A 24,271-nucleotide genomic window follows, 5' to 3' on the forward strand; every position below is an offset into this window, starting at 1 on the left:
CCAATTATAATGAAATAAAAATTAGGTATGAATGTTATCTTTAAGTATGACCATTAGACGTGTATAAATCAGTTGATATTTATATACATTCCTATACATCTGTACATATGCATTTTCACCTAAAATCCATAATAGTACCTATGTATAAGGTAAAAGATTAAGCTAATTATTATTACATATTATTTTGTGTGTGTGTGTGTGTGGAAATGGAGGAGTCCTTGCCACTGTTCTTCGAATATTATTGCAGTTTCATTCTTCCCCATGAAGGAGGCTTTAATGTCCTGGACAGTGGTTTTATGGGGTAGACAGGAGTTTATGGGGTAGATGTGACCGTTAACTTTATTGGTGTCGCTCTCTCTCTCTCTCTGTTCTCTTACGTTTTCTCTTTTTGTAATTGTCTCTACTGAAAATCGTGATAAATCAGAAACGAAATGAAGACAAGATTGCATTATCTCCTCATAAACATCCAACGAATCAATCAGTCAATCAACCATGGTACATTTATGCTCTGTTTCAGTCATACAATACTTCATCATAAACATATTAAAAATGAATTCAAGATAAATAATGATATTAGTTTATTGATATGTAATAAAATGTTTATAGTTTGACACAGATGACCTCATCCGTTTTGCCAAAATATAAACAAAAACAAAGGCGGCAACCAAAGGATGAACAGAAAACAGTAAAGCCAGTGAAGCAAAACAGTTCATCAAAAGCCTGCTAAACACACACACAAGCACGCACACACACACACGTGCACACATACAAGTACACACACACAAACGTACACACACACACGTATACACATCCACTCACAGATCCTGGTCTGCACGCTGAGTGCACACGGACGAGGTCTGGTGGCCCACAAGCTCGGGCAGGAAGGGAAACTAAAAATATTCAGTGAAGCGATGGAGATGCGAGTAAGATCAATTGTGCTCGGCAGCCTGGCATGTAACAAATATTTGTTACACAAACACAAGACAGCCGCCCTGTGTACTGTACATTGCGGGTAGGCGACAGATACCCGGCGGAACCCACGGGTGGTAGGTGGGTGTTCGGGTAGACAGGTATGGATGTACAGACAGAAGGACGAACAGGACTGCGTAATTAATGGATTATTGGTTGACCTCGTTTATCACACAAACTATGTTTGTCTGTGTGAATCAAGGAATGTGAAAGTATCCCAAGGTTTTACAGTTGTTGGTGTAACTCTATCCGCGTGTAAAACCTACATTTAGCAAGCTCTCTTCATCTAGGAGTACAAATTGGATGCTAACTTTTTCCCAGTCTCATTTTTCTGTACTGCCTGCCACATCTCCATCACGGCCAGAGAAAGGTTACATGTACTGTAATGGGGTTACCGATGTAACACCAATGATTTGTCATGAAAAGGAACTGACAAGCAGAGAGAGAGAACGGTTTTCAGTGATCACATGACAACAATTACCGTCGGTGGCAATTTAGTCCTTGTTAACTATTGTACTCTCCTCCCTGTAGGTTCACATCGGTAATGACTGCTGTTCATCAATAAACATCGCCTCAAAGAACGAGAGTTTCCTGGTGGAGGAAATAAAACAGAAGTGAAAGAAAAGATCAAATAAATAAATTAATAACTAAACGACTTGTCGGTGAGGTGATGGCGGTAGAAAGAAAAGAAAAAAAACCCGAGGCCTGCATCCACTCCATGCACGCTACTTTCACACACGAGCACGGGGGGGGGAGCGGGGGGAGAACAATTGAGAATCAATGGGGCAGCACAGCGGGGGGCCATGCACGACTACAAGACTGTGCTTGCCCTCCCAGTCTGTCCCCCAGGAAGCTGCTGCACGGCACGAGCGGGGGGAGCCAGCTCACCGTAATTAAGACGAGGAGGACATAAAAGACAACAGCATCGGGATCGACTGCGCATGCGCGAGGCGGTAGTATATCAAAAGGGTAGATGTCTGGGTGGGGGAGATAGGTGTTCGCTTTGTCAATGAGGTGAGGGAAGGAGTTGTTGCAGGGGTGGATGGAGGAGGGGGAATCGAAGTGGGACGATTGTCGTCCGGGTGTAGGTGGCCGTGTCCCCTCCTCCAACCCCGACTCCCCCGGGTAGAGAGAAAGAGTGTGTGTGTGTGTGTGAAGATGGCTTCTTTGTCTCCTTGTTCTTGTTGATTGTACAGCAAACAAAAGAACTTAAGGGAAGCAAGGATGGGGAGGAAGGATGGTGTGTTGTAGGAAGTGTGGAGGTGGAGTGGAGGGGTGGATGGGTGGGTAGGTGCGCGTGCACGCACGGTTGTCGGACATCAAGTGGAACTGTAGCTGCAAGAATGCAGGGAGGCTCGATCGACACACTGGGGGCTGCTAGGTCAAAGGCCAAGAGTGAAAGTCTGGCTGCTGGGGAGGAATGTGGCGCTTAGAAGAGAGCAGGCTAGTCAAAGCGGCTCAGAATACAGTTGTTGGTGGTCATGTGCTTCACCTGATTTTTTTATTTTTAACTTAAATCCTCGACTCTTTGATGAAGAATAAAATGTATTAGTTCTTATCAACTAAATTTATAAAAATTGTCCTTCTATTTCAAGTTTTAACCATCTGTGTTCTACGTCGAGGAGCCGTTTCGACATTAGTGAATAAATGTGGTCTAGTCTTGACTACAGTGACTTAGCTGGAGGAGAAAAAGTAGACGAAGAGGAACAGCAACAAAATTATGAGAAGAACAAAAGTAAGGCGTTCAATAATGATCAGTGTTCTTTGCAAATAAATGTCATCCACACAGCCTTGCTTTGCCCCTCCTGCCTCCATCCGCCACGAACATAAGTGCCTCGGTGACATTCAGTGGCACAGGTCGCACTGGAGGTTGGTTCGCACGGGCGTCAATGAATAAGCAAACACGCGCACACAAACACAAGCACATACTGTTAATGCATACCATACTTACATAAGCCAGTGAATTACTTATCATATATTATATTATGACAGGTATGGTTGATGTGACACTTAGCTAGGAGGGTAGGGGCAGGTTCAATTCTTTTTAAACTGACAAAACGAAAAATGTTCAGGAAATGTTTCGGAAAAATAATAGGGTCGATCTCTGGAAAGTAAGGAAAAACAGAAATACTAAACTTTAAACGAGGCCCAGATATTACCCATGACATAAAATTTAAAAGAAATTTATTAAAACAAATCATCTCTCACAAACACATTGGCCTTTTAATTCTGAACAGCTGTAGATGGGGCGATCACATTAATTTTGTGGCCAGAAAAGTCTCCTGTTATGTTCAAATGTCACCCCATGATTTAGATTGTGAGATCATGCTCTCTACCACCAGATGCCCCCATTGAATGTTTGACTACTATCTGTTCTGATATTTATGAGATTGTCCTGCTGTTGTTTATTCTTTCGGGGAATTTATTTGGTAAATGCCTGGTTATGAGAAAAATTGTTTCGGGTGACCATGTACCATAAGCTGACACTTTTACAGGCAACCCTCTGTTCTCTATGTAGGTAGTTAATAAAGCTTATCTCGATGATTTGCTCAGGTTTTTGTAAGGCTTTGTTTATAAACAGTTAATTGAAAGCCTTCAAGAGGAATTACCCATAGGTCTATCAAGATGGTCTGGCAAAGTGGTCCCACATACTAAATAGCAAAACCCACAGAAGTTAAACACTGCCTAGCTGTTTATTGGACAATTAATCTTTTCACTGCTGTTCGGGATAAAATACTTTCTTTTAATTGATCAAGATCGTGAAAGAACGTGAAAGAAAGAGCGAGAGGTCTGTGAGGTCGGCAACCACGATATTGATGTGCTGTTAAAAATGTAAATAAACCATTTTATATCTCCCCTTCTCACTCATTCAAAAGCTTGCACGCTGACACATTCTCTTTACCTCAGCAGAGCAGGACAGATTATAGGGACTTCATACTCACAACAACAACAATAATAACAACAACAACAACAATAATCATAATAATAATACAAGGCCATGTTCGGCGATCCCGTGTCCTGTTCGTGCTGATGCCCAGTGCGGCAAGAAATTCAATAAAAACATTTTGCATGTGAAACTCATCCGTATTGTAAAAGAATTTAGGTTGATGTACATTTTCGCAGGTAAATAAGCAAACTCGTGACTACTTTTCCGATGCTCGTCTCGCCGTCTGTGTCGACAAGGGCTGCACGCGCCGAGAGCCGCCGACAGCAAACGGCGTGAAGACGTCGGCGTGTGGACACAGGCAAGTGGGGCGTTATTATTCAATCGAATACTAACTGCTCCCCGGACATTGATCAGGATGCTACAAATGCTGGAGTTAGTGGCAAGCCATCCACACGTCCACGTCTCTGGGTGGCAATAAAGCCCGTTTGCTCCACCTGACTTCGGGTGGCAACTTGTCGCATTGTATTGTCTGCCGTTGTGTTTTCACCAGTCGGCCTCGAAGAACAGACTTCCACGGATGAGGAGTCAATACTTTTCTAATTAAGATTACAGGTTTTCAAGCCACTTTTCTACATTTTTAGCGATAAAGTTAATTTGGTATTTTTTCGTGATATGAGTCTAAGAAAGTTTCAGTGGATTATCTGTTCACAACATGGAGGAACAAGCCTTTCAATTGTCCCTAATTTTTGTTTCTTGTTCCATAATATTTATCTCTTTTATTATCCTTCTCGTCTTTTTAACTTTCTTCTTTTGGATCATTAAGCTTTGGTGTGTAAGGCAACAACATAGCTTAAGAGATTTCCTGGGCCTTGTGTTAGTTATCTTTAGTTTGCAGTTTTTTTCCGTAAAACAAGAGGAATAAGAAAATTATGGACAAGACCAAGAAAAGATTTTTGTCCCAAAATTTCATGTTGTTCTGTCCAATACTTACTTATTTCTACTTTGTTAGTGAGCAAAGCAGCAGTCATGCATTGTTGAAAGAACAGTGGAATCAAACTTCTTGCTGTCTTTAATTTTTTTTAAAATTATGGATTTTGGATTTGGTGCTTACAAGAAACATGAGAAAGTCATAAAAAAAATAAAAAAAAAATATGTTAACACAAATTGTACTGGGGTTCCCCACACACTATAAGCTCACGCTCTCAGTGGCATCCCTTTGCGTTAAAGAAAAATAAAGTTTGGAAATTGCAAGAAAGCAGTTATAACGGCAGATTACTATGAAAACAAACCTGTTAGATACATAAAGCGAATGACAGAGTAAATTTCATAGTAAAAGACTGTCATTGCGAATATTTTTTTTTGCGGGAACTGTGGCATGAACAGACAAATGTTAAGAGTCCTTGAGTTCAGAGAGACAAAGAAAGAAACAAACAAACAAAACGACATAAAGGCTTTGGTACTCACCATAGGTGACCCAGTTGCTGTTGGTGATGCTGATGATCATAAGAAGGAAGGTGAGCAACATGAAAGCGAGGCCCACGTACCTCCCCCTGACAAAGGCTGGATGTTCCCAGAAATCCCCAAGTACCTGCCACTGTTCTGCGGTCAGGTGCACTTTCGTTTTCATGCGGAACTTCCCCTTCCGGTTCTTCTCGATGACGCGAATGGCGTGGTACTTTTGCTGTTTGTGCCGCCGGAGGGCGTTCAGGTCCTCCTCGGAGAGGTAGGTGCCTTCCAAATCAGGGTGCACGAACTTGAGCCCCTCCTGCCGGGCCTTGCGGATAGGGGTCGACACTCTGGTCAGCTTCTGCTCCGGCTTGTCCAGCAGTTCGATGCGACGTCTGTAGGAGGCGCGGCGGTCACGTGACCACCTGCTCCACGCGCTCTCCGGGTTGATGGCCAGGAAGCGGCTCCCGTGGCGACGGATGGACCCGGAGCGGGAGTGGAAAGAACCTCCGTGAGATGAGCGGCTCCGGTTGCTACGCAACGAGCCACGGCTCTCACGGCGCTCCCACTCCTGGTTAATCTGGTCTACCTGCAACCCCTGCACCGGTGAGCCACTGGGTCCCGTGACCACCAGGGAAGGACTGCGTCGGCCGCTGGGGGCGCCACCTGCAGGTCCCTGGCCAGCTCGGTGTCTCCCGCCACCAGCCTGCGAGAAGAGGTCGTCGAACATCCTGTCCTGGTGACCCAGGCGTCGCTGGTATAACGGGATTCTCTCTGGAAGTCGCTGGTGACTGGGGCTTCCATTCGGATGGGCATGGAAGACTGCGTCTGGATCTGGAGGGGAGGTGGGGGAGGTGACGGTCACTATGGTGGTCGGGGGTTTTCCGTCTGCTGGGGGTTTTCTACCATCCGCCCCCATGCTGCTTGCAGGTAAGGCTCCAGCCGCAGACAGGCATCCCCCATCCAGCCTTGAACGTAAAGCTATGCCCTCGCTGACCTCTGCTCGAGCGTCGCGTGCACGACTTGTTCGCCTCGGAGACCTTCTTCACCGCCTGACCTCCTACCGTCCCACCCGTGTCAACGTGTCGCCTGGACCTCTTTGATTCCGCTTCTACTGGACGCTATTATCTGTTCTCTCCGACGACCCACGCAAGTTGCGACTTCCGGCGTCACTTCTACGAACAACACCCCGAGGTGGCTGAACAGAGCTCTCAGACCTCGGTCTGTCGTCGTGTCTGGGTGCAGCCCTTGTGTCCAACTGCTCTGCACCTCTAGACACAGACCCACCCGATCGTTCTGGCAAATCGTCTCTGCTTGCTCTGTCTTGTTTTGTTTTTGATCCGTGTACGTAATCGCTCTGTTTATGTCGTCCCTGACCTCCTGAAGTGTCACTTATGACCTCTGAACTTGCCACTTTACCTCGCAAAACTTCACGTGGTACGTTCTGCTCGGTCTTGAGCCGACACCCGAGACGCTTGCTTTGTCAGGAGTAAACTCTTTCTCAACAACTCGGATGACTTTCTGGTCGCAATGCTCAGCGCCAGAGTTCGAAACCCTCGTAGGCTGACTTTTTTCCTCAGTAATATTTCGCCTCTCGCTCCCTAACTCACGTGCCCCCGCCGACCGGCCCGGCGCATAACCTTCGACCTTTGCAGCCCGGTCGTCGCGAAGTCTGGTGTGTCTGCCAGGCGAGTCACTCGCAGAGGTCAAAGGTGGTGGATCTGACCCTCGCTTTGAGCACGAGCCTGTCAGTGACGCTCCCTCCTGTCTGGGTTTCGGCCCGGTGTCGGCGCTCGCGTGACGTCCTCTGTCGGCGACCGCCCCGCTCCTGCCTCTGTCATCTGCCTGCCTGCTCGCTTCACTGCGCTTGCCTTTGTCAACAGACTTTCGATCGCGACCCGCGTTCCGCTGCCGCTGGAGGTCTTCATGGGCTGCGCCGCCCCGCTGCAGCTGGTGTAGTTGCTGCGATGATGTAACAGGCTCAGCGGATGCTTGCACCACGCGTACGCTGTCACTGCGGCTGTCGCGTCGTGGATTCCCTTTGATGTGACCGTCGCTCACCTGATGAGTAGTGTTGACGTCTGTTGCCGCCGGCGGTGGCGGCAGCGGCACGCGAGCGTCGCGAGAACGGCACGCCCCACGTGAGACGTGTCCTCTGTCCGCCGCCTCGCGTCCGCCTCCTGCCGCGCTTCCGCCCTCACCGCCGCGGCGGCTGCTGCTGACCGCAGAAAGAAACCGCTCGCCGCACGAACCGTCTCCCGCTTCATCGAAAGAACCGCGCTTGACGTCGCGGTAACTCCGCTCCGTCAGCGCACTAAGTCCACTTCCTCCGTCCTCCGCCGCTGAATGTTGTGGCCCTCGCGCGGCACGATCACCGCGAGCGCTAGTCACAAGGTGATCGAACTCTCTAGCGGTTACGTCACTTGACGCCGGCGGCGGGCTGCGTGCCGGAGCGTGGCGATGGTTGCCGGACGCGGACTTCGCTCGTCTGGCGTTGGAGTGCGCGGCTGCTTCCTCCGGTGTTTGAACATCTGGACTGCGTCCTCGTCCGCTGTCTCTCGACGGCTGCTTCTCTAAAATTCGATTGCCGTTGCTGGCGACGTGGCGTGCCTGCTGTCCATCTATCGGCGCCGAACTGGCGTCGCTGTCGCGTGATTTCGGCTTCTCAAGATTCCGCTCTCGACGTCTCTCGTTGTCGAGACGAACTGCTCTGCTGGTCGAGTTTTGGGTCTGATCAGAGCTTTGCTCTGTCTGGCTGAGCGTTGCTGCTGCTGCTGCTGCTGTTGTTGTTGTTGCTGTTGTTGTTGAGTGCGGTCATGCGTGCGACTGTCTTCGCTAACTGTTCCACCGCCACTTTTCTTCCCGCTGTCACGTCGACCGCGGCTTTCTCTTTGCCGTTGGACGTCTTGAGCAGCTTGGCCCTCCTCCTTCGCTCTCAGTCTGCCATCAGACCGGCCGGCGGTGCCGCCGTCTTTTTCTCTGGCACTCGACTTTCCTTGACTGGAGTCTCTGTTTCGCCTGGCCAAAACTTTGTGGTCCCTGTCTTCGCCGCGGGCTGCCGCTCCGTCGCGCTCTCTGCCGCGCGGTCGATCGGCGGCAGGGAAGGGCGGCGCGCCGCTGTCAGGTGGACTGTTACCGCAGCTGCTACCTGTCCGTTCTCGTCCTCCTCTCTTCTCCTCTGACCCGCCCGCCCCATCCCTCAATCTGCCGCTGCGAGGGAGCGTTCGATCAATTTCACATCGGCGGCTGCGCTCACCAAAGTTGCCGCCACCGGCCTTCTGCTCCCCTGCTACAGTCACTTCCCCTTTTCCACCGCATCCGCCGCCGCTGCTGTTTCCGCCACTCCCACCGCCACCCCTCGCACCACAACCACCACCGCAGCCGCCGCCGCCACCGACGTCACATTCCCTTACACAGTCCCCCGCCGCGTGCCGATCTTCTGGCGCGCGCTTTTTCCTCCCCTTCTCCTCCTTTTCCCTCCCCTCCGACTGCGCAACGGCTGAGCGACTGGCGGCATAATCCCCAACACCTGAAGACGAATGACCAGTCCTGCGTGCGTCCTGTCTTCTCTGAACAATACCTCCGCCTCTTCCTCCTGCCCTTCCCTCGTTGTCCCCTCCCTGTCCGTTACCGTCGTTCCACGCGAGACGGTGTGGGCGATCGATCCCTGTACGCCAACCGTCGGTCGGCCTCGCTTCCTGGGGGCTGGGGTTCGAATACCGACCTGTACGGCTAGTACTGGCAGCAGAAAGGCTGCTGGTTGTGGTCGTATGAGCGATGATGTCGTCGTCCTCTACGTCCTCCTCGTTGGGGTTGGCTGGAGCGATGGTCGTGGAAGACGCGGAAGGGTTGAAGTTGTAGCTGGCGGCGCTGTGCACGCTCTCCTGTGACGAGAATCCTGACGTCACGGTCTCTCCCAAACCGCTGGTTTCTGTTGAACTCTGCGGCTGCAAGCGGTTGGCGCTGGGCACCCGTTCCAGACCGGACGTTCCCGTCCCCGTGCCGGAAGTGACGCCATGATGGTGATGGTGATGATGGCCGTGCGGGTGGAGGGCCGGACCAACGTCCGGCGACAAAAACTGTCTCGATGACGTCATCAGAGTGAGGTCGACATGACCGACGTAACCGACATGCTCAGTTGTTGCTGCAGTCGATGGCGTTGTCGTGGCGATGATAGTCGGGATGGTGGTTCCTCCAGGAGAGCAGCTGAACTCGGCGTCACCTTTGTTGATGTAAGGCGAGCACCCTCGAGACCACATCATCTTGAACTATGGCTGGCTGGCCACCTGCCTGGCTGGCTGTCTGAGCCTCAAGACCGTTCCCTTAATGGCCGTTATGTTCACATGGTAATCGGTTTGAGCGGAAGTATCGTCTGTTGCGATGTTGCTTTCCTTCTCTCTCACAGATGTTTAGTAGACGAAGCACACAAACACTTTTTAAATCCCTGAAAGTAACTTTCAGACTCTCGAAACCACTCACTAAGCAGACTTCCCTCGCACTGTGCAGACGTCCAAGAAATGTTTGTTAAAAATGAGCGAATAGAAAAAAGATGACAGTGACTGACCGCACCTAATCTGTTTCTGAATTTAAAATCAAAATTGTTCTCTTATCCAATCATGTTCCTTGTCTTAAAAATCTTGGTCGCACACAATTTAACTTTGATATTTTTCTTTCTTTGTTCGTTTGTGACTCCATGTGGGATTTTTTTCTCTCTCACCAACATTACTTTTGTCTTTTTCTTTCTTCTGTTTCTTTCACTCTCCCACTCTCACGCACATGCCTACACAAAGCAGTTAAAAACATTTAGGTTCACATCGACAAACGCATAAACAACAGAAAATTCTTCAGGTCGCACGTGTTCAGTCCCCGCCGTTAGGTCTAATGAACAGCAGGGTGTCGACTGTAACAGTGGTAATCCTGATCCTGTTGTTAACAACACACCTGTTGCCAGCTGCTGAGGTCATGGTGTATGCGATAAAATAGAACAACACTCACACGCGCGCGCGCGCGCCCATGCGACGCATCATCGCGACGACGGTCTTTGCTGCCACGTGACGTGTCGTGCGGCCTGCACATCTGTCTTGCTCGTCGACGACAGCAGCGGGGCACGACCAGCTGCTCCCCTCACTCGCAGGTATTGGCATTGTTTCCACACTGCCAGACCTCCAGCATCACAACTCCAGTCCTGCTCTTTCACACCAAACCGTCATCCCGCCATCGAAGTCCACACATCCTCAGATCCTGACCCCTGCACCCGTCACCTCCACCCCTCACCGTGAGAACAAGTGGGGAGGATGCACTTGAGAGCCGTCAGTCTGTTTTCCGCGGGTGTGGGGATCATTCGGCTTACGGATGGACCTCCAGACCGCACCTCGGGAGGACTGGCAGCGAGTTACACACTCACCAGACGACCGCCACACCAAGCTGCAAACGCAACTTCCGTTTTCACGAACTGTTAATGTGGTAATTGCGTCTGTGGCCAAACACCCTGATAATGTCACACCAGTCGTGTGGCCGGGCCATGGACTGCAGCAGAGGACGGCCGTCTGCTCGCAACAAATGCTGGCACGAAGTTGTAGGAAAAAGTTAATCCTTTGAAAAAGCTGAACTGTCTTTCTTTCCCATCTTACTCAGTTTTTGTTTTTCTACCAAGAAGTACTCTATGCCCAGTTTGTCTTTGCTACTGATGGTCTTCGTCTTGATGTAAGGCTGGTGACAGCAATGAAGAGATTGTGATGTGACCGGCGTGACGGGCTGGTAGCCACTAAGACCCCGGATGTTGATCTGCCATGCCAGGGACCAAACGCTGACATCATGTTGCAGGGAATTTTTTTAATTCAACAAAATTAGACGAAGTTTTGGGGGAAAAAATATTTCAGTTTTGACGAGGGTTTTTTTTTTTCCTCCCAGACGAAAGAAACGGATTGCTCTCTAGCAAGTCTTGATGACTCTGTTTTTCTTGTTCTTGTTGTATGGATGTTGGCGGCACTGAGAAGATTAAGATGTGACCAGTAGCAGGGTCCGGCAGACGCTAAAGCCACGGTTGGGGTGGTGTGTGTGGTGGTGGGAGATCTGCCCATACCAGTCAACCAGAATTATTGCCGTTGTTTGAGAGGCAGCTGAAGAACAGCCAGCCGTGACGTAAGAGGTCAAATCGTAACCCTGAATTTGTCACTCGAGATTCTCCACTAGAGGTCGCCTCCCTGTTGTGGCGATATTTATAATGGACACTGGCAAGCACAGGGTAGGAAAGAGGGTGGGTGTGTTGGGGTTATGGCCGCAAACAAAAGCAGGTCAGGGTGGAGCCAGCTAATAGTGACGCCTGGTCTCATCAACGACTGAGTACGTCACGAAAAGGTCATTTGCATAGTAATGCAGTGGTGTGCGTGGTGGAGGGAGACCTGTGAGTGTTTTTATTTGTTTGTTTTAAAATTTACACAGGTGCGTTTTCTTTTCGCTAATTTGCATCTGCTGGTGTAAAGTGTTTGGTAATGGAGGTCAGCCAGCGGGGATCGAACGCTCACGAGTATCCGGTCTCACCAACATCAGTACAGTTCACAATCAATGAGCAGTCGACACTATGCCGATGCCAAAGGTGAGTTTAGAGGATGGGGGAGGGGGATAGGAGGTTTATGGAGGGTCTGGGTGTGGGGTGGGGATCGGGCAGGCGTTGCCTGAAAAACGACAAAACGAAGAATGGCACACCTGGCGGGGTATGAGGAGGAAAGGTGTGGCCCTTCCCACCCCTCCAGCTATCAAATAATGAACAATCCGATCGACGATCTGAGCTAGGTGACAGGTGGGGCAGCGCTGACTCGTTCCCGTCTGACGCCGACGTTCATGCCTACTAACCACGCGCCATGCTAATGCCAGGTAACTCTTCCTGCAGGGGACAGAACCCTTGGCGCTGACACCGCAATTCTCGCAACTCTTTCTGATGGATTTTTACAATTGTCTGATCTTCGTTAGGGCTGGCAATTGTCTTTTTCTGCGCAGGCGATCTCTGTAAAGGTAAGTGGTTCTTTTAGAGAAAACAAGAAGTGGACAGTCACCACTGAAGTCCAGTGATTTCACCTGGTAAATGTTTCCGTTGCCAGACAAAACTCGCCCACGTGACCGGAGGCAGACCCTGAAAGATGTGAAGGTCATCGGGCGCAACTGAACTCCCTTCAGCTCGATAACGGATAACTTCTTTGTGTGGTTTCCAAGAATTGTTCTTTTCGTTTGTAACCACATGTCTGAGACATGATGTGCCAGGCGGCGCTGAATCTGATTATTTCACAAATGATGGAGGGCTGGACAAGTGAGGAACAGAGAGCTGATGGACTTTTGGTTGCATCTACAGACGTTCTTGTATTTCGTGGTATTCGTCTGAAACAAAAAAAGATATATATAATGCATGGTAAATGTACTAGCTGAGTTGTCATGTGTGTTTGTGTGTGCGCGCGCGTGCATATCGTCACGTTTAGTATTAAAAAAAAGAGTTTATAGAAAAGCTATAATAACGAGCAACTTTGAATCCTGACAACTTTGATATGAGTTAACATGAACATGCGAACTGATGCACACATGCACGCAGGCAAATCCTCAATAAACACACAACACGTGCAAGCGCAATTTGCATGCACACATAAAACCACTCACGCACAGACATGCACGCTCACACACACACACACACTATCATCAAGACCAAGGTACGCAAGCTTGCACCTCCCCAGCACTGACCCAGCATCCCCCTACTTCTCCCTGGTGCAAGGAAAATTAATCTGGAAAGCTGGCCTCCGCGGCAAATTGCGAGCGGACGTGGCTACCGGCCTCAGGCTCTGGCCCCCAGCACCACTCCACTCCCATAATTGCCTCGGAAACTGTGATAATTACGGGAAAGACCTACGATGTAGTCTTGTCGTTAAATGCTGGTTTAGTGACTAGTTTCTTGTGCTTCCGCACCCACCCCAGCCTTTCTCTCTGGCACCCGGTCTCTGATGAAAGGTTGCCTTCATCTGGTCCAGCGGCCGAGGTATTAATTACGGAATTAAAGCTTGCTACCTCGTGATTGCAGACTGGTGTGTAGCGTGCTAAGCAAATGCAACCAGAGCTGAACCAAAACTAGGGGACTGGGTGTGAACCAAGCTTTGACGAGGTCTGGTCAGGAGCAAGAGTCGATGGAGGACGTCTGGACACCGATGGCTGGACTGAGCCAGTCTAAGGTGATCAGACGTTTCGGGGGCGAAAGCGGGACACGTGCCGATGATGGTGTTGTCACCGTCAAAGAACGCCGAAAAAAGTGATTTTTAAAGACATTTAATGGACTTCCAGAAAGCCAGAAAGCGGGACATTGGGCGTTCTGCCCGATGAGCAGGCGGGACACGAGGTCAAAAGCGGGACTGTCCCGCCGAAAGCGGGACGTCTGGTCACCTTAAGCCAGTCGCTTGCTGTGACTGAAGGACTGAGACTTGCCAGTCTCTGTGTCTAGGGTAGTTGGCAAATAGTTATTAAAAGTATTAGAAGAATAGAGAGTTACACATTACATAATTATCAATGATCAACTTTCTTAGAAATCTCATGTTGATAAGGTTAGTAAGAAATTGCTTAGTCGTCTGTACAGTTTCAGGAAGCTGAAGTCTTTTAATGTCCGGAGTGTCCATTCTATTTTTGAACTGATGTTACACTATTTTTCTATTTTCAGTGGTAAGATTTATTAGGTACAGGTCTCTAACAATTGCAAGGGACACCTCAAGTGTCAACATTAATCAATTGTATACAGTCAGTTAATGTTTTTATAGCCTGAGTGTTAATGTTTTCTGTGAACAGATGTTCTCGTGTTGCCGTTCGACGTTTCCGGGCAAACAATTTCCTGAAAAAGGATTAATAAAACTATTTTGCACTTGTATTTGTATTGTATTTTGATTCTTGAAGATCGCAAGCAGCAGATTCGTGTTTCAGTCAGGCAGCTTTCCCACTGTGGATACACTAAGAATTAGCTTCGCTCAAATATCCACAGGTGTGCACAGTTTACACAGGATCAGGTATAATGTTACAGAGCGATGTAACTGTTGTCTTCAGTCAGGCGAGTCAAACTTCCTAACAGGGAGCAGGGGGGGGGGGGGGTAGTGATTACGCACAATGCGACTTTAGCTCTCGCTCTTGCTGATCACGTGACGGCTGACGTCACTCCATGCAGAGATACTCGCAAGGCGCACGGGGGATGATGTGTGGGGGTTGAGGGGCTTAACTTAAGCCCCTGTTGACGAGGTGTCAGGTCCACCTGGCCGTGACTGTCGACACACACCTGACGGGACGTGACGCCACTTGTAGACAGTGCGACCTCCGCGCGTCCTTCATTACGCGCTGCACGTGCTGCAGCCGCCGAGGTGGTGTTAGACCGCAACTCGTTCATCACACGTGACGAGTCCGGGGACACCCTGAGGTGCGCACTTTGCTTGACCTTTTCTGTCTTGTTAATCTTTTTTGGTCGTTTTTTTCCCTCATGTTCTGGAACATTTTGCTTTCCTCATTCTGGATCCATTCGTTATTTTGCTTTCAATATCCTGCTTCTGGATTTTGTTGTTTTTGTTTTGTCCTTTTTATTGTTCTGGATGTTGTTTTTGTTGTCAGTCTATGTTATCATGTTCTGGATCTTCTTGTTCTTGCTGACGATCTTCTTATTCTTTATAATTAGCGGCCCGGTGGCGCAACGGTTAGCGCCTGTCACCAATCCAGTGAAGGTTGGCTACCCAGAGTTCATTTCTCGTCTCGGGAACGCTGATCTTTCTCTGCACGTGGCATCTGTTTACGGGGCTGGCTGCTTGCCGTAATATAGCCTTAGTTGCTGGCACGGCGTAAAACACCAATTCCCCCCCCCCTCTTATTCTTTATCTTCTTTATTTTCTACCTCTTCTTACCTGATCACACTCTAGAAAGAAAATGGGTTACTGTACTGATCACCTCACATGTCTTGCTTCTTTGAGCCCAAGTCCACATACAGCATAGTCAACCTCGGACATCATGACACCTTGATATTCACTGACATTGTTTCGGCTTACAGGCGTTTATGTGTTTTCTATATGTAGTGAGTATTAGCGAAGTTTTAGTGTCAGTGCTAAATTTTGAGAGAAATGTACTTCGTCTTTTCTTCCGTGAAAGGAAGTGAGCCTGTGAAGACGAGGCTGTAACACTTACAGGAGAGTTCTGTTGGTAGACGTGGCCGTGAAGACCGTTATTAACTTACACGCGTGTTGCTGAGAGTGATGTCCCGTCCTCTGGCTGGCTGCAGGGGACTAGCTCTTGGCCTTCTTACCACAGAGGATGTTTTTACTTGTAATGAGTTGCTTTTGGTGTCCATCGTGCCGCCTGAGCCTTTTGTTGTGATTATCATCATTATCCGGACTGTTTTCTTTTCCCGTCAAGTTTTTTTTTTTCGTTTTTTTGTTCATCGATTGATTAACCCCAGTGTAATGTTACATCTTCTGTCTGCTTCTAAACCATGGCAACTGCGATCTCCTATCAGTTTGAGGTAGGGAAGGAAGGAAAGGTTGTGCAGACATGCAGTCAGGATGTAACTACCTACATTTAATTATGCTTATGAGTGGTGGTCTTGTTGTTATATAATTTGACAGCTACAGTAGATGACATATGGGAAGATGGCGCCAACTGAGAGAGAGAGAGAGTGCAGCTGTCCAGCTGTTTACTTTTTGTTTCTGTCAGCGAGATGTCTAAGCTTTTGATCTTCTTCCTGCAAAGGTTTTCCTACTTTATGGCGAAATTATTCTGTTCTGGTTTTTCAATGTACATTTTGAATGTTGGGTGAACTCCGTTTGAATCCTCAAACTTGATTTGCATTTGATCTGTTATCGCCGCATTTATCAATATCATCTTCGTTGCGCAAGTTTGCCGCTTCTGATGGTGACTGTAGATGTTTTGGATACCATGGATGTTTTCTGCTTCTAGAGACAGGTTGTATTCAGAAAACTCTCCATCAACCGACAATTTTTACTTTCATGGTGACTACTGTGCGTGAACACTAAGGTAACTTCTAGCACTCATTGTGCACAATTGCGTGTGGAGAGAGAGAGGGAGGGAGAAATAGGGATGGCGAAAGAGGGAAATGTGTGTGTGTTTTCCACACACTTATCCATGCACCAATAAGGGCTCTGAGCACATATCCTGTCCACAGCTGTACATCTCTGTTACAGGTATCCACACAGCTACAGACACGAACGCATGATTTCACGCACGCGCCAACACGCAGACAACAAACAGTTAAACAGACGCGCAGGTCTGTGTGTACAAACATGCTCACGCACACAGCACCCGCTCCTGCTCCCCACACTCCCATAACACGTGACGTAACCCCTTCACTCTGATTTGTCAGCTTCGATCCGTGCTTATCGACTCAAGGAATTAAGGAATATTCTCACACCAGGCGCTTCTCTTTCCATTGGGACTCACGGGTTAAGAACTGATCCCGTACTTTGGTCTTCAGAAGGGCCGCACTAACTGTACTAACTGTACTAACTGCACTAACTGTACTAACTGTAATAACTGTACTAACAATGTCAGGCAGATTGACTGTGACTCGAATTAGTGAACTGGCCTACACCCGAGGCTACAGCTTCTCTCTCTTTCTTTCTTTGTCTTCCTCCTTCTCTCCCTCCTGCTTTATCTTTCATCTCTTCTCTTTGTACTGACTTTGTTGCGTATGACTAAAATATTACATACATTGCATACATACAGGTTTTATATATGATCAAGTATGTATGACTTCATGATCCATAGTCAACAGTAATGCACTTAAAGTAATGACAGATTTCATAAGATTGATAAGAAAGTAAGCAATGATAACGAGAGTAAGCAGTCAGGTCAATAAGCTGCCAGAAACTGTGGAGCCAACACAAACAACACCACAACACCAGACGGTGAAAGGAATACTTGCAGGATACCACACAATACACCAGAGTACTGAGACTCGTGAGGTCACTGAGTGCTAGTTGTCGGCGGTTCAATTAGAGGATTTCTCTTGTAGCTGTGGAGGCTGCAGCCCTCGGCATCCCATTTCGTATTCTCCAGGAATGGACTCATAATTCCAGCCGAAAAACATGACTGAGAAAAGAAAGCAGAATTGATTTCCTGCATTCATTCCCAGATATTCCTGCAGACAAGCCCTGGAAAAAAGCATGAAATGTGGTTCTGTGATAGGGACCGGGCTAATAGCATTGTGCGGCTGTCATTGGGGGCAGCCCCGGCCAGGAGTCAGCTCCTCAGGTGAAGGTTTAAACTCCTCCTCCTCCTCCTCCTCCTCCTCCATCATCATCCTTCCCTCTCTCTCTCTCCTGTCACAAGTTTCCTTCCTTTTTTTATTCTCTCCAGTTTGCAGTGTATAAATTACCATCTACATTTATATTATTTTGTAAATGTGTAGATGGCCATATCCTAGATGTGTGTTGGGTGTTTAGCTGGAATTAAATGTTCTGTCTGTGGGTGAGATGTGCGTGTTTGTGTGTGTGTGTGCCACCATCATTGTGCATGACATCCTCCAATAAGTGTTTACGAGACAGCCCTGAATTCTGTCTGAGGATGGCATGCAGGGAGATGATAAAGACCTGTGCGATGTGCAAGCTGCACACAAAGCTGACGAGCGGCGAGACTGTGCAGCACAGCAAGCTTCACTCTGCAGCCCGCAACACGATGATGGCATGTCCAAATGCCCGCAACATTAAAAGGTATTTGATTCATACCAACAATAAGGTATTTTTATCATTCTACATAATGTTGACAAGTTTTTTTACCGGGTAAAGTTTTTCTAACTGGACAAACGTTCGCAAGTTTGACCAAGTTTGGAAGTGGGCGTTGAGGTGAGCAGAGGGAGAAGTGGGTGGTACACGTGAAGGAGTAGACTGGACGATCTATTCAGGACCTACTCTCCACCTCAGAACTGGCCTAAGTGGCGATCCTTGTCACCTTCTGCGTCTGTCTAGTTGCTACCCCTTGACGATTAGTACCAGCGGTCCAGAATAACCATTCCTCACCAGTCAAGGGACAGATGAATGAATGAATGCCCAGCATGATAAAGTCCAAACGTGTTTGTCACTACACTGTCAATAAATCTGCCAGCGCACTGGGACTTCGGCACTTTAGAGATTTGATTGTTTATAACTTTAGCCGGCTAAGAACGGTCCTAGTACTTTGCTGCAATGTACTCACATATTATCAACACGACTCGTTATTGATGGGGTGCACGCCATGCAAACAATACTCGGGCACCACTGCCAGGCTTTTAATATATTTTCTGTGTCAGGGAAATCGTTCTGAAGGACTACAGCAGTACAGAGAGAAGTCGAGCGATTAATCACCATCACTAGCACTGTTACCAGCAGTCCTTTCCTCCCCCACAGAGAAACTTGTGCATCCTCCCCTCCCTTCCCTCAGCGCTTGCTCCCTGTTGGTCCTGTGCCTGCTCCCTGTTTATCTCTTGACCTTCTACCCAACAGCTTTAGTTCCTCTCCGTAATAGCTTGATGGTTTGTTCATCATCATCATCATCATCATCATCATCATCATCATCATCATCATCATCATCATCATCATCATCATCATCATCATCATCATCATCATCATCATCAATCATCAATCATCAATCATCATCATCCCAAATGACAAAAAGCCGTTACTTTTCAGAATAAAAGTACTTATTGTGTCCTTTGTCTAGTGTCGGGATTTCACGATGTTGAAAAGAAAATGTAGAAGAACAAAACTGGACCAACGCTGGACCCCGCCAGATAGGAAACTTGGATGTTGAACAAACTTCCTGTTCTCGTTGGCCACATTCTTCATTCACCTTCTTGTCAGCATGGAGAGTGAGCGTGCCTCACTCACCTACTCGAGACTAGCTGGTGAGTGTGAACAGTGAGCGTGCTGAGGCGATCGTGTGAACATCAGACCCATGGTGCCGGCCGGGTGGTCATTAAAGAAATGTAGGAAAAGCGAGGGAACAGGAAGGGGGAGGTGAAGGAGGTAATGTTCGGCCGCCATTTTGTTGATGGCACAACGGAGGCAGATCTCATGCAGCAATTTTTTGTGTTTTCCGCAGTCTTAATTCCCTTCCTCCTCCTCCTCCCATTCCCTCCCTCTCTTCTTATCCCATTCTTCTCTCTGTTCATTCGTTCATTGCTCCGCTGACCTAAGGCATTATTGATTGAGTTTCTTACGATGCGGTTGCTGAGCAGACATCACTGCTCAACTCAACGATGCGCTATTTTCTTCTTCCCTTTCCTGAAACAAGCTACGGTCTGGTAAATGAGAAGAAATTACTGCCAAAAACATACTTTCTTAAGCTACCTTAATTATGTTAATGACTTTCTTAACCTGCCTTAATTATTCTCTGCGATATAGTTCCGTAAAACATTTTTCTGGTGTAGAAAGAGGAGGGGCTACAATCAAGGCTGGACTTTCCCAGCGGCCTGATAAAATACTCTAGTAATTACTCTGGTAGTGACTCTAATTACACACTCGGTAGGTCAACATCTCAAATGGTTTTTTTTTCTGTTGTATTCTCATGCCAAGGTCAAGCCTGTTTTTTCTCATTATTAAACGATTTCGCTCGTGTAAAGAGCGAGTGTAACGGGACTGGGAGAGACTCCACTGGTGTGTGTATTGTTGTGTATTGTTGTGATGTTGTCTCCATTGTCTCACGTGTCTGTTCACGCGCTCTTCAACTGATTTTTGAACTAGTTTCTCGTGGCAGCAAATAAAACTCAGGGCAGCGTGTCTTCTCTTATCTTGGCCCTGTGGTAAGAAACAATTACCTTTCACTATCCGACATTGCATGTTGAATATTTCTTCAAAAGGTCTTAAACAAACCTTTGTTTTTCAATCTGTATTTCACTTTCCGGAAGTGACATGCTTTCACATGTTTAGTCGAAGCTGCTCACGTTTTTCGAAATGTCACATGCTGTGGATTGGTTGATTGCCTAGAAAATTATAGTGTTTTGGTGTAATTAGTCAGTGTGTTTGTGAGCGTGCATGTGTGTGTAAAAATGTTTGCTCTTGCGTCTTTATATGTTATTTTAATCTTGAAAGTTATTTTTATTACCCTTTATCTTGTAAATGCCATGAGCTTTCCCGTCAATAGAAGATACCTGCGTTTGAAATACTTATTACTGTTTATATCCGTTATTAATCGTCTGAAGCCGGAGGTAGATAACTCTAAGTTCTGTGTAATTCAATCGCGAAATATCGTCCAAAGCAATGATGTCAAAAGAATAAAAACAGCAATGTCACCAAACTGTATTTAATGGCGTTTTCATAACGCATAATGACTGCTTCAAAATTATAAACTGTTACATTTATAACAAATGTGCTAATCAGGTATGAAGAGGATAAAATATATTAATTATATGTATATAATGACTACAAGTCTGAGGAATTGAGAGAAACAAATGGACTCGTCAGTGTCTACTTCACACAAGTCTTTTCTCCGGAACACACACTCACACACAAACACACTCACACACACAGGCAAACACACATACACACACATTTACGCACATAGTATACAAAGACACCTGCAAGCTGGAAGAAACCTATTTTTAAGTCATCGCCATTGTTCTACTAGACTGAAACCTGCTCAACTTATTTCTCTGAACAGCAGGACATTAACCAAAGAACTCTCTAGTCTTTGAGGTAAAATTCGTTGAAATTGGTGACTGAAGTACGCTCACTACGTCTAGCGCATGCGCACAGCATCTCCTGGCTTCACGCCCTACATCACGTGTCGCTTGTAAACAAAGGTCGTATTCCTCAGTCCATTATCTTGTCGGTTGTACCAGACCTACTTACACTCCTACCCCCCGCCCAGCACTTCTATCCATTTCTTTTTTATGTTTTCTTCACTTCTATTTCAGACAATGAGCTAGCGTCTGCGAGTGCACTTCAGGTTCTTTGTTTTAAAGTGAAAAGCCTCGGGCACATTTTAACCGACTTGCCGCTGTGTGAGGAACGATCGAAAAAATGGAGGAAATGCGATCCTGGTGGAGAAAGAGAGAGCGAAGAGGAGAAGGAGGAGAGAAAGAAAGTGAATGGGGGTTGTTGTGGGGGGAGGAGGAAGTTCCAGCATCTGGGGTGACGGGTGAGACTTCTCCCCAGAGAAAGGCCCTGGTAGTGGCTGTCGCTAATTCATGGTTCTCGCTCTGTCTCCCCCTCTGCTGTATCCTCAGGTATTGATTGATAGCAGCCAGCGGGCTCCCTCCCGCATAGCATCCCCCTCCTTCTCCATCACCCCATTCCCCCCTCCTCGTGCATGTCACCGCAAGCTGCTAGTCTCCTCCACCCACCCTCTACTGAACTGTAGCACGCATGGGAAGCAAAAATGGCAATGGTGGAAGGGAGGCAACTCGAAAGCTTCTGGATAAACATGCGTGAGAGTTAGCACAAACAGGAGTTGTTGTCAGAAAGAAGTTGGGGAAGGTGGGAGGGACAGAAGTCGATGGCGAGAAGTTCTACTGACTTCACCTCACTTCACCAACGCCGCCGAGAAGAGAGGGAGCAGCACTGGCCAGATCAGGTGGCTCCCTCTGATGTCGATTCTGTCAACTTTTGCCAGCAGCTAAAGCTATGTCAGGGTAATGTAGTCGGTGAGGTCAACAGGTGTAAAGGGGGACACCAAACAAACGTACTCGAAAAATGTGCGCGAGGAGGGATTTGAACCAGGAACTGCATTCTCAAGGGACTGATGACCACCGCAGACCACCACTACCCAGTGAAAGATGTCTCGAGCAGAACTAGGATGATTAACTCAAAATGTACTCTCGTTGCTACCAGCGTCGAGTCAGAAAATCCTCTTTTGATGGTAATGTCTAAACAAATTGTCTGGTCAAGGCTACTTTAATAAACCACAATTATAACTTGACATGTTGCTGTTTTAAGTCAGAAAGGAGAACTGTGCTTCCACCTGCTGGGTACAAAGGATATAGGTTAAAAAAAGACATTCCTACACAGAGTGACCAATGCATTCACTGAGTTTCGGGATGGAAAAAAAATCTGTTGACTGGCGAGCTTTTAGCCATCGATCCTCGTGCTTTTCCGTCGACCACCGCCGCGGCCTCTGAATTACGCCGCGTATGATCAAAGAAAATTCTTTGTATTATTATTATATAGTGATAGACGAATAAGTATCGTTATTATGTGTGTTCTATCGATTTTTGTATTATTATCTAGGGATAGATGAATGGTAATATTCGCGATTTATGTTATGACAGTTCGCGTTCACTTTGACGGGAATCCGCTCATTCGCAAATTGTAAAAAAGAAAAACAAATACTATTGATCAATAATGGAAAAATGTGTAACCATTAGCTTGGAAGCGAGATGTCTCGTGAGAGTAGATTATATTAAAACGCCACGAAACTGTTCCTATCCCCCGAGTTTCAGGTTCTTTCCAGGGCAGAACTGCACGAAGTCTTTGTTTATGACCTCAGGTGACGTGTACCTACCTGCCCTGAAGAGCGGGCTGACGTTCACCAAACTCGTTCAACAAAGGTGTGATAGACATCTGTCCCGACCGTCACTAGACCCTGTACTGGGGTTCTGCTTTCGTCAGACGATGTCACAGTGACTTCAGAGTGTATCCCAATATCCGGTGTGTGAGGGGAAGTTGTCAACCCAACAAGAGTCTCGCTCTCCGGGGGACGTCGCCTCAAGTGACCAGCCCTCGCCTCTTGGTGTGTACGACTGCATATTAATGACAGTTATCGCATTTCTTATGAATGACAATTCTCAGTTTGAGGACAAGGCGCTCAGGCAAGGACGTAAGGTATCTAACTCCTATTTTATAATATTTCCGTGACTATATATCACGGGAGCGAAAGAAATGTTGCTTGTTATTGAATTCACTGCATTGTTGGACTTGAGACATTGCCGAATAAACAAACACACGCACTAACACACACTTACACGCAAACACACACACTAACACACACCTTTACGTGATTTCCAGATTAAATCCAAGCAGGATAACATTTCTGTGGACTGCATATCTGAAGGGAAAGAAATCAAGGTGCGCTACACTCCACTTGTTCCTCCCTAAATATCTCACAGAGATGAGGAACGTGGCCGTGTGGAAGGAGACGACAGCTTTAATAACCTGGCTTCATATTTCTGAATATTTCTGAACAGAAACAGCCAGGCATTAAAGGCAAATTTAGGAACCACAAAAGACGCCATTTAAAAGATAATCAGAGTGACTTCCCCTTCTCGATCAATACGAAAACTAACCGTTAGGTTCACTTGCCGCTCTTTCCGCTAACTTAGCTTTTCTTCGGGGAGGATTCAGATGAAGTCCCTTGCCTTGAACGGGGATTGAAGTGCGTGTGTGTGTCGTGTAGTGTGTGTGTGTGTAGTTTGTGTAGTTGTGTGTGTGTGTGTGTGTGTGTGTGTGTGTGTGTGTGTGTGTGTGTGTGTGTGTGTGTGTGTGTGTGTGTGTGTGTGTGTGTGTGTGTGTGGTTTGTGTAGTTTGTGTAGTTTGTGTGTGATGTAGTTTGTGTGTGTTCTTGTTCTATCATCAGAGACTAGTGTCTTACACCTCCATACACTTCAGTGCATGTACATCTTGAGAGACATACGCTGACGTCAGAGTGCTTTAGTTGAAGTTAATATCTGAGTTTTTAGCTCCTGTCTGCCATTATTGTCAAAGCCTTTTAACGATTTTTCCCTTTTGAAGAGACTTCCTTCAGCACGACTATAAAACATTGCTCTTGTAGGAATAAAACACAGCATCAAGCCGGCAGTTTCAAGCTTCAGCTGTGCAGACTGTGAGACATGGAGTGAACACAGCTTCTCTACAGGATGTCAACAGGCGACTATACACAGGCAGTGAGCGACAATCAATGTGCAGGATGGGAGGGACTGCACCGAGCACCTCCTTGTTCCTGTGTAATGATGCACCCAGCCTGCTTCATGAAGCACTCGGCCGTTAGAAA

General features: G+C 47.3%; 1 protein-coding gene across 3 annotated transcripts in view; it reads right to left on the minus strand.

Moving 5' to 3' along the window:
• LOC112556636 (hornerin-like) overlaps positions 1-24,271 on the minus strand; it is a 76,583-nt gene that overhangs the window by 34,657 nt on the left and 17,655 nt on the right. For 2 of the 3 annotated variants that reach the window (XM_025225815.1, XM_025225814.1), the window contains one exon: positions 6,226-12,673. In XM_025225815.1, the coding sequence (XP_025081600.1) occupies positions 7,924-9,564 (1,641 nt within the window). In that variant the 5' untranslated portion in view covers positions 9,565-12,673 and the 3' untranslated portion in view covers positions 6,226-7,923. Of the gene's footprint in view, positions 1-5,320; positions 12,674-24,271 lie in introns of those variants that run through there. The other variant, XM_025225816.1, reaches the window with a different exon arrangement.

This window comes from Pomacea canaliculata, linkage group LG2 (assembly GCF_003073045.1).
Source record: "Pomacea canaliculata isolate SZHN2017 linkage group LG2, ASM307304v1, whole genome shotgun sequence".
NCBI lineage: Eukaryota > Metazoa > Mollusca > Gastropoda > Architaenioglossa > Ampullariidae > Pomacea > Pomacea canaliculata.